This window comes from Monopterus albus, unplaced genomic scaffold (assembly GCF_001952655.1).
Source record: "Monopterus albus unplaced genomic scaffold, M_albus_1.0 scaffold168.1, whole genome shotgun sequence".
NCBI classification, from domain to species: Eukaryota; Metazoa; Chordata; class Actinopteri; order Synbranchiformes; family Synbranchidae; genus Monopterus; species Monopterus albus.
Genome location: NW_018128048.1, coordinates 207009 through 217908, shown reverse-complemented (window position 1 = coordinate 217908; position 10900 = coordinate 207009). Strand labels below are relative to the sequence as shown.

Genomic DNA, 10900 nt, shown 5'->3' with positions numbered 1-10900 from the left:
TAAGTTTCACAAAGTAGGTAAATGACATTTTTTGTGTTTGTATCATTTGTCCGAGCTGGTTGAAACATCTTTAGCATTTATTAAGACATGAAGGGATATTTGTATAGTACACACCTCACCTACAGTAGATACACTGCGTTTTGATATGAGAATCTAAGGTAAATAATGTTTCCATCGTTACGTGTTTGTTTTCATACACGTGTACTGTGTGTTTGCCAGACTTTAACACACCCGATTACATACAAAGCAATTTTCAAAAACACTACAGTCGCAAGAAAAAGTAATGGCACTTTCTGCAGTTTCCTCATTTTTGGCATAAACTGAGCTTCACCAAAGTCACAAATATCAACAATTAATGGGTGTGTTCAATAAAGACATGAAAGATCATCACTGTTTGTGTTTTATCAGCTTAGAAATACTGTTTGTTGATATTTGTGACTTTGGTGAAGATCAGATGATCTTTTGTTACCAATTTATGCAGAAAACCAAGAAACCGCAACTGTATATTATGTTTATGCCAAACCCGTTAATGTCAGTCATCTCAACCATTTCCATTTCAAACAGCTAATACTTTATATGTAATGTATTTCATCATTGTACATGCAACCCATTTCCTCAACAAGCTAATCAAATGGAAATCTAAATGAATTTATCTTCCTTTGCAATAACTGAGGTGTGTTCATGCTCTAACTTTCACTCAGATAGATGGAGTCTGTGTTGCTGTTGCCAAATCTACAAGCTCAATAACTCTCTGATCTAATGAAAGCAGCTATTATTGTGTCTATAAATGCTAAATATAGAACAAGTATTTTCCCACATCAGATGAAGTGTATGCTGACAGAAAGGTAGATGATCATTACTGCCGATTAAATTATCCACATGGATTCAAAAGTAAAATATACATATGATTTGTGATATCTAATGGAAACCATTACTGGGAGAAAGATACTTATGCAAGTCAGCACTTCTTTTGGCATCTGTTATTTGTGAGCCCCGAAAGGTAAAAACATATTTAAAAAAAAATAAAATTTAATTTGTCTTAATGGCTACAAAAAACAGCCTGAGCACAAGAATCATTGGTGTCAGCCAAAATTTGAGTACAAAAACAAAGTATAGCAATAGGGAAAATGGATTTATAAATGGAATGTGCAATGTAGGAAGGAGCATGCAGTTAGATATTAATTCAGGTTGTCATTTAAGGTAGATTAATAAAAAAAAAGTTCTCTAGCTGAGAAAACAGATATTCTTCTATTTGATCAAATGTAACAAGATAAGCCTTTATACGTCTTTTGGAGCAGCAGCAAAAAGACAGAGTAAAGTTCTGAAAAAAAGAGAAAATGCAAGAAATAAGGGGTAAAATGAAAGAATAATACTAAATGTTTTATTATTTTTCCTATCTCCAAAAGCTACTGCATCTATCAGTAATATGGCACCATGTGTTTTGAGTCTTGAGTCTGCTTTCTTTATTTTTGGCTAGTGCACTTGATGCATAATCTTAACATGAAGTATTTTCAAACACATAAATATCCTGCATTATATATTAACTTAGTAATGGTACGTTTTCTGTAAAGAGTAAATCTACACAGCTTGGTGAAGACAGTTCCACCAGCTGCTGTCTTTTCCGGACAGCTGTTTCAGAGGACAGAGATGGGCAAATGTACATTGGTGTCTGTCTTGACTGAACACATGGATACTTACACACAGAGTCTTGGACAATGGCAAAATAAGTAACATTCAACCAACCAAATAACTAACTACTTAACAAACTAGTTAACAGATATACATTATTTATTTATTGAGTGAATTTCCAAGCAAATGTAATCAATAATTAATAATCATAATATTTACTTAAACAGTGGCTTTATTGATGCTGCACCCATAAGAAACAAATTTGTGGTTAATCATGGCTTTATTTCAAAAATCTGTCCAAAACCTTATGTTTGAAAGTCACTCCTCCAAATACCTTTTTGTCAGTCTTCCAACATCCCATATTTCATATTCATATTATGTCACAATTCCCATCTACTGTAGTGCAATTTTCTGCAATGGCTATTTGCAGCCCCCTGAGATATGGTGAGGCAAAACTCTGTGAAATAAAGGCACCACCAAGAAAACTATCTGGCTAGAGGCATCGGAACAAACTCTAGATTAATAAATCTTTCTTATGTGCAACATCATGTCTAAGGACCCGAAATCCCCGAGCAGGAGGCTGTGATCTTTTTTCATCCCATCCAGTGGTTGGTGGCTACAGGGCTCCTGCCACAGTCTGTGCAAAGCCTTGCATGAAGTCAGCAAGATTTGTAAGCTCCTAGAAGTGTTCCTAATGGATTCTACACCAGTCTACACAGCAGGGAGAGAGAGAGAGACTGTGGAAATGCCAACACCAAGGGGGATGAACTTCCAAGCACGAACACACACTCATTACATGTTGTAAATAATGCAGTGTAAAAGTGATATGTCATAATAACCAATGCATGCTAACATGGTGCATAACACTATAAGAAATAAAAAAGGAAAACTATGCTCACAAATAAATCTCTAAGTCCAACCCTAACACCTACCTGTAACCATCACCCTTTATTCTACAACCCAAAAATTAAGTCTTAACCCTCAAACAGCATTTGAAGTTGTGAGAACTAGCCAAAATGTGTTCACAATGATAACACTGTTCATAAAAAGACATCTACAGTACACACATGCAAACTCCATCCTGCCTCTCTCATTCTTCTGTGTTCATGCCTTCCTGTCTTTAGTCTTCCTCTATTGCTTTTCCAAAGTAATCTCCATCAGTCATGAATTCATGTGCGCATATGCTTGTGCTTGTCTGTCTGTGTGTGTGTGTAGGCCGCTATGTGTGTGCTTGAGTTCAATGTGCGACGTCCCTTTAAAGGGTTTCCAAGTCATATTTTTCACAGAAGTCCCTCAACAGGAGAGGAAACTGCAGCTAGCCTAGGGACTGAAAAATGTGCCGTCAGCCTCTTTCACTCAATGCATATCTGTGTGTGTGTGTGTGTGTGTGTGTGTGTGTGTGTGTGTGTGTGTTTGTGTTTAGACAGTGGATATGGGAGGCTGAGACTTTGAAAGTGATGTTTCTACTTTGTCTTAAAGTTAAAAATGGGAGTAGGAGTACAAAAACAGGAGTCAATGGCTAGGAGTCAATAATCTCTTAATGGATCTCTCTCTCTCTCTCTCTCTCTCTCTCTCTCACTCACACACACACACACACACACACACACACACACACACACACCATCTGTATTTTAACACTCACTGAATGAATGCATCCTCTAGCCCCTTAGCCCAATGTTAACCATTACAACAAAATGCCTAGCCCTAACTTAGCACTAACCTAATCCTAAAACCAAGTCTTAACCCTCAGCCAGCCCTTTGAAGGTGTGAGTTCTGGCTAAAAACATCTCACAAACATGGTATCAAATTAAAAATGTTCCACATAACCAGAGAGACATAAATACACACACGGTGCATTGTAGTGCTTATTGTTCATATCAGAATTATCTATAGTCTATAATTAATCGGCCTGGGTAACTGAAACAGTTCTCCTCTGTTCTTAGTCAAAGGTTAAATAAAAATTGTTCAAACATGTTTTCTCCAGAAAATAATTTGTGTGTGTGCTCATTTGTGTCTTTGTACATTTGTAGTTTTTCATTTGGTGCACGTTAATATTCATCAACTTTTGCATTTATATCATATTATACATCCCTGGTCATCTTGAGCTAAATTTGATTTGCCATTGTTTGAACCCTTGAACCAAGTAAATCTATATATTTTATTTCATGTTAGTAATACATAAACACCACATGCCACATTGATAGATTCACACATAATAAATCAGATGAAAGTCTGACTTGGAATTTAGCTGATCAATTTACTGAGTAGAAAACTGATTGGAAGCAGTAAAATTTCACATAATGTTCTTTTGGTGTAGGATAGCGCAGTCACTATTCTGAACAAGAAAGTAAGGCCCTGCATCAGTTTCTTCATATAGGTAACAGCACTTAACGAAGGTTTGGAAGAAGTGCCAGTAGTGCTTCATGTTGCTAAGCGACAACCGCAGACTCACTTGAGGCGAGGCAATCTTTTACTAAAACTTGAAATATTTATAACTTTTAGCATTTGGCACCATGAGCGCTAAACAATGTTAAGCTCCCAGCTCCAGCAGGAGTGTGCACCAACACATCTTTTAGATTTGAGAAATGCCAACATTGTGGAGGGAGGATCCCAGTGGACCCATAACCAAAGGCTTAATCCATATTATTTCCAACAAATCCATAGCTATGGCTGTAGGTCTAACTTTGGATGAAGCTATAAGTTTCCACACACAAAATGAATTCCAAACACAGAGGCAACAAATATAAATATTTAAAGTTTTATATGACTTTTCTTTTCAGGGCAAACAGATGGAGATACTGGTGAGAGAGATGGGAGAAATACATGTGACAAAAACTGTCCATCCAGGACCCCCGATGCATCTGAATACAAAATATTATCAATACACATCACTGTTAATAACAGAGGACAACTTAAATTTTTCTCTTTTTTGTTTTATGATATTGAAATGTAGGATGTTTTACCCCTAATGTGATAAAGACAACTAGGAATATAGACAGATCTTGCTGTCTGTCTAACCTTCCTCATCTTCCTAGTCATCTCTTTTTCCATACCTCTTTGTCTCTTTTTAGGGAAATTGATGATGATTATCTTGTCTTGCAGAACTGGTTTGCAAACTTGCTTTTTATCAGTACAGCCTAGCGTCGCACTACTTATAGCTTTATTTGACACACACACACAGACACACAGACACACCCTTCTGTCTTCATCCATCCCTCTCTCAGGCAATTGCAGGCTTATCAGTTAGCTATGTGTTCAGACTTAGTTCAATTTGGTTTCTTTTAATAAAAGGATAGAACAGAGGAAAGATCTGTTAACAGAACTGGCTATGCTAACAGAGAGAGGCAGGCAGGCAGGGGAGACAGCTTGCTGAAGACCATCAAAAGACAGGCCTGGATAGATTCTTTGTTAGTGTGAATTAGTCTAAATGAACAGAAGCAAAGAAAAAGGGAGGATGGTTAAAAAAAAAAGTCTAGGGCAGAAATAGTGTAGAGACAAGGTAGTAGAAGGAAGCAGGAACATGTTGGAAATCGTTTTGAATGTTAAGTGTTGTTTGGCTGAATCTAATCATGTTGAGTTGAGTTTAGTGGTTTCTTTCATAATTCCATGTGGGAAATCCGGTTGCCACATGAATTATAAAGAACAACAGCTGAGCTATAAAGACACAACCATTAAAGATCAGAATCAGAATGAGAATTAGAATCAGCTTTATTGGCCAGGTGTGCTGGACATGAGGAATTTGACTCTGGTACAGCGGCTCTCAATGTGTATGTACATATCCCTATGCAAGGCAACAGCAAAGGGCAAATAAACAATATACCAACATAAGGCTGTGTAGTATAACAAAATAAACAGTGTAAACAAGCAATAAACAATGCAAACAGATAAAGGAATGTTCATTAGGACGCGAAATAAAATAGAATAAAAATAGAGACCTGTATGGATCTGTATAATATGCACAATGTATATTTACCAGTATTGCACTGGTTCTTGTCCAGTCATACTGTCCTGGGTTAAGTGTTAATCAGAGTGATGGCTCGGGGAGAAGAAACTGAAGATGAGGTGAGTTTCAAGACATTAACAGTAACCACTTTAGTCTTGGGTAAATGACTGCGATATATGACTGAATTCAAATATCTTCCTCCTGGAACTATTGTAAGGGCCGAGCTCTGTTCGACTTCTCTCCTACAGTGATGTATTCAGCTTAATCTATTTAATGTGATATGAGATGGGATTTTAAGATTTTAAAGATGTGCATGGTTATAAATTCCTGACCCTATGTGGGTTTTCATCCAAATGTAGCACCGACTGCAGCCACATTTTGAGAAAATCACAAAAGATTATTTGAATAAACATGCGTTTCCATCCACTACCTTTATCCAAATGGCTGTAGTTGGTTTGTCAACACAAAGACCAGCTAGTGTTTTCATTCCTTGTGGGGACTTTATATTGACTTACATCATTTCCTGGAGACATATCCTAACATTAACCTAAACTTAGCCTAAACTTAACCTTAAACTGTCACCCTAAAATTCTGTGATTTACAGGATGACCAAGTCCCCACAGTGTCAGTGTCTAAACAGGATTCAGTCCCTGCACTGAGTAATACCACACACAGTACATATACACAAAGACATGAATCATCTTTTGACATCTTGGCCATCAATGCAAATCAAAGTAACAGGAAAAAAAATACATTAGCAGAAATAACTGTCAGTTAGACACATGCACACACCACATACACATTGGCATATACACACAATCACTCCTGAGGCAACAAAAACTCTTAAGGGTCCCCACAGATGTGAAAAGACACAACAGAAAGAAGAAATAAAGAGAAAGTACTTCCTGGAAAAAGGTTTAATGGCTGTCATAATTTCTTTTAACATAGACAAACACACAAATGACACCACCAAAACACAGTGATAGAAAGATTAAATAAAGGTGAAACAGACACACACACACAAGGATGGTGTGCATGTGTATATCAGGCCTCTTGAGTTTGTCTTTGATATTTAGATGTTTCATGATGAACAGTTATACAAGCGTAATGGAACACACTCTGTGTGTGTGTGTACATCTTCAAAAGGTCAACCTAAGCATTTACGTATATCCCAACTGACACACAGACATACCACATTTTTGTATACCACATTCAAACACACATGCACCTGAACACCATGAACATGCACTTCTCACACACATGCACCTGAACACCATGAACACCATGAATATGGAGGAGTGACTCTAGAACATGTATACACTGAGTAGTGTATGAATTACAGTAGTGTCAAGTGATCTAGGGACGACCAGGACAACAACTCTGGGCGGAGAGCCACCCACACAGAACGTGAATATGAACTGAACACAAACAGGAGAGCTCCCCCTCAGTCTAGGGACATGTGCACATGAATGAGAGTTTGCCCCTGAAGTGGCACAGAGTCCATTACCAACTAACTCTTATCTAATTTCTGATTCCAAACAACACACAAGGTGACTCTTATTAAAAAGAGACAATGATGATTTAAAGATGTAGTTGATGATTAAATTGATAGCCTGTATTAGTTATCCTCTAATCAACAGCAACTGTGAACAATGTGTGGAACATTGCCATCAGCTCCACCCCCAACATCAAAGTCACTCCAACCAGCTGCAGACATACTGTCATTTGGATACCTTCTAATAAACAAAAATAACTTTAAATACAGTGCTTGTTGTATATGCTGTGTGCGGGTCAGTGGTGATCACAGTCTGTCATTTACCGCAGCATACTGTGGCACTCGTCCCTTAAAGCTCATTGTTATTCACACAAAATTTCCAGAACGGTCTGTGTAGGTCACCTTTGTCATCACCATTGCCTCAGAAATTATGACCAGCATCCATACATCACTATGCACATTCTCCACCATCTTACCTTCATATACAGCTTTGAAGCCCTGGGCGCTGACGGCAAAGTCTGTGGTGAACCACAAGGCCAATATAGATCCACTGCTGACTATAGAGGAGGGCAGCATGAATCCTGATAACCTGAAAGACACAAAGAAACACTTAAAAAAAACCTCTCTTAAACACAGCATGAGAGCTGATGGTTGAGTTCTGAAAACTAATGTTGAGGCACCATCAATCTGAAAACCTTTAGAGAAATAAATGAGAGCACAATACAGCTGTCTTCAGTACTATACATGTTGATGATGTGGTTAAGAACCTCAAACCTGAAATCATAAAGATCCCTGCTGGCCTGAGATCAGATTCGTCCAAGAAATTATTTTTTGTGTTTTCCTGACTCTATGCTACTCTCAGGTTTCCTGCTGTCTTCTTCGTCGGAGAAATAGAAAGTGAAGCCAATGATTTTCCCACTCTCTAAAAATAAATCTGCCACTGAGCTACATGCAGCACATGATCAGCCATTCATAATAACCAACCATGTTGTGAGCCCAGACACCCTGAAACAGTAAAAAACATGCTGTAATTTCAGAGTTAAAACGATGAAACTAACATGTGATTAGAAAAGTCAGGTGTTGTTTGACTTGTATACAGCAAGGTGAGCCCTTGATTGCACTGGAGTACATGCTGAAACAGCCTTTTGAGAATTAATTGAGAGGTGATGGTTAAACGATTTAGGGAGGAGAAAAGGGAGGATTCAAAGGAACAAATTACACAAAATTGAAGAGCTGAAATTGAGAGAGATAAACAGTGTACTGACCTGCCTATGTAATGATGCCAAAATAATGTAGAGGAAAAAATGCTTATATAATGAACAGACAGTTATAAAATGGAGATATTAACATTTAGCATCAATACTCTATGATGGGAAGTTTAAATGATATCAAGGTTGAGCCAATAACTGAGCTTGCTGCACTTTTGATCAGAGCAGATACTGTAGATTTATTATACAAAGGTGCTTAATTTACCAGTAGATGTTGGTCCCAGTCTCTACCAGAGCTTACAATACAGTTGGCACATTGGTTGTATGGAGTAAACAAAAATGGGTATGAGGTGAAAATTTAGCTTCTTGACATGTTTAGATACAGAACATGGTCATCTTTGGTTCCACAAAAGCTCAATATCATACATTGAAAGCTAAATCTTAAGTTAAGCACCAGCAAAGGTTTTGACTGAAATAAAATACACGCTTGGGGAAAACTAAATTACCAACTTTTTTTCCTCAAATGGTTAAACAAACAACAATGTAGTAAAGTCTGTCTTCTGTGTGTGTCTGTTGGACTACAGAAAAGTGGTGTCCTGTTGCCTGTTCTGTTTGTGATTTTCTAGGTGCAGCTAAAAAGGGAAGTGTCAGTTTTGACGATCTTTTACATATGGCTGTCTTCGTTTTATGAATCCTTGACTTCCAGAGCACACTGGCCGAGGGTAAATGGTTAGTATCAAGTTCCTCCAAGACAAGGCCATGGTGCTTTGCTGCATGTGGCTGATTGCTCCTTTGAACTGGAAGCAAGTTCAAGTTCTTGTGTTCCCAATAAATCTACAGTATGCACCAATCCTGTCCCCAGAGGTCCGGGTAAAAAGGAAGAGACGGATCATGCAAGTGGCCAAATCAAAACACCTTCATGGGATGCCTGAGCTCATCCTCGGCGTTAGGATGAGGTTAGGATTACTCTGGGTAAACCACTGCTTCTTCTTACCTATACCTGTGGATGGCCCCCTATGGCAATATTATTTTCATGTCCAGCTGGGAGAAGACCTTGGGGCAGACCAAAAGCCTAGCAGTGGGAGTACACATTTGACCTGTACTAGGAACAACCTGGGTATCCCCTAGGAAAACATCTGAGGAGAAGGATGTCTGGGCCCGCTTTGCCTAATCTGCTGCCACTGTGACTCTGCAGTGGTAAGACGTTGTATGGGTGTATGGGTGCTTATAGTTGAATAAGGAACTGTGCATTTAAAAACACTGTTTAGCTATTATTTTAATTTTCCACATACATTTTGATTGTATCAGTATAAGAAAAGCAGGAAATTAATAAGTATGAACTGACACCATTTAACTTTTGAGTGCTCATAAACTATAGGAAACTGAAATCCTCAAGAAATCAGGAGAACAGGGCTTGATTGGACAATCCTTGATCATGTCAGTTTTCCTTGGTTCACTATGTACACACATATCCAACAGTAAAAGGTGAAAAGAGACAAAACCAAATGGAAGCAGAGTAGAAGAAAAAAATAAAGGGAAATGAAGACAGGCAGGGTTTAAGCAGTAATGTAATAAAAGCAATGATGACAATGAGTCTCGTTTCTGCATTACTGGCAGTCATTCTATACTAATTCAGTTTTGATCATTTCAAAGGTCAGATACTGTAGATCAACGGAGAGGTAGGGCAGGATACAAAAAAGAAAGAGGGAGACATAAAAAAAACATGAGAAAGGAGAGGAAAGGTGGATGGACAAAGACAAAACCCATTTAACTACTGAACAACACTAGAGGACAGTGAAAACACAGAACAGTAAAAATGAATAATTTTAATTCTCTGGCCTCAAAGCAAGGACACAAAAACACAATAATGGATGGAAGGAACATATGAAGAGTCACAAAGAGCAATGGAGGGAAGGGGGAGACAGAGGAAGGAAGGACAGAATGGAGAGGGGTGTGAGGAGAAGGGAGAAGGAAGAGAAAGGCTTTGCTTCTTATAGGCATTATGGGTGTTTGGATATTTTGAGACTGAGCATTCAGGTCTCTGAATGATGTAGTTTGGCTCTATTCTGGCCAATACTGATTCTGTGAAAAATGCCCGGATTGGCGTGATACCAATGCTTAGTGTTGGATTGGGACATCTGTAATACATACGGATATATAGCTGTGTGCTGCATTTTTGGTGAAGTGAATTCCCTGGTCACAAGCTATAATAAATCACGCTGGTGGCCAACAGGGGACATCAGTTGCATTCTCACATAAATATTTGACCACTCAACAAATAAAATATGAACAAAGTGAAATGGGTCTAACTAATTATTCAGAGCAAGCTTTGCTCCTTCATTTTTAATTTCACAGGCTTATGAACTTTCAAGGGCATGTTTCCTCTGGACCAAGGTTAGTTTTTGGCAGTGGTTAGAGATTTAGAGCGAGGTTTGCTGGTATATACTCTAGGACTTCTATTGATCAGAGAGGCACTGCCTGCATTATGGAGCTACCATGGCTGCTACTGAAAACTGCGGAGACTAAACATAGATTTAGCTCATATTAATAAATTAGGTATTGATCATACAGATGTGTCTTAAATGTTACAAATCTTCACGAGCAGCGCAAACGGTACACTTTAAA

At 38.2% G+C, this 10900-nt stretch overlaps 1 protein-coding gene across 1 annotated transcript in view; it reads right to left on the bottom strand.

Moving 5' to 3' along the window:
- LOC109969021 (CUB and sushi domain-containing protein 1) overlaps window positions 1-10900 on the bottom strand; it is a 404580-nt gene that overhangs the window by 274364 nt on the left and 119316 nt on the right. Inside the window, 1 exon segment of the mRNA XM_020615656.1 lies at window positions 7544-7656. Coding sequence (XP_020471312.1) covers window positions 7544-7656 — 113 coding nt within the window.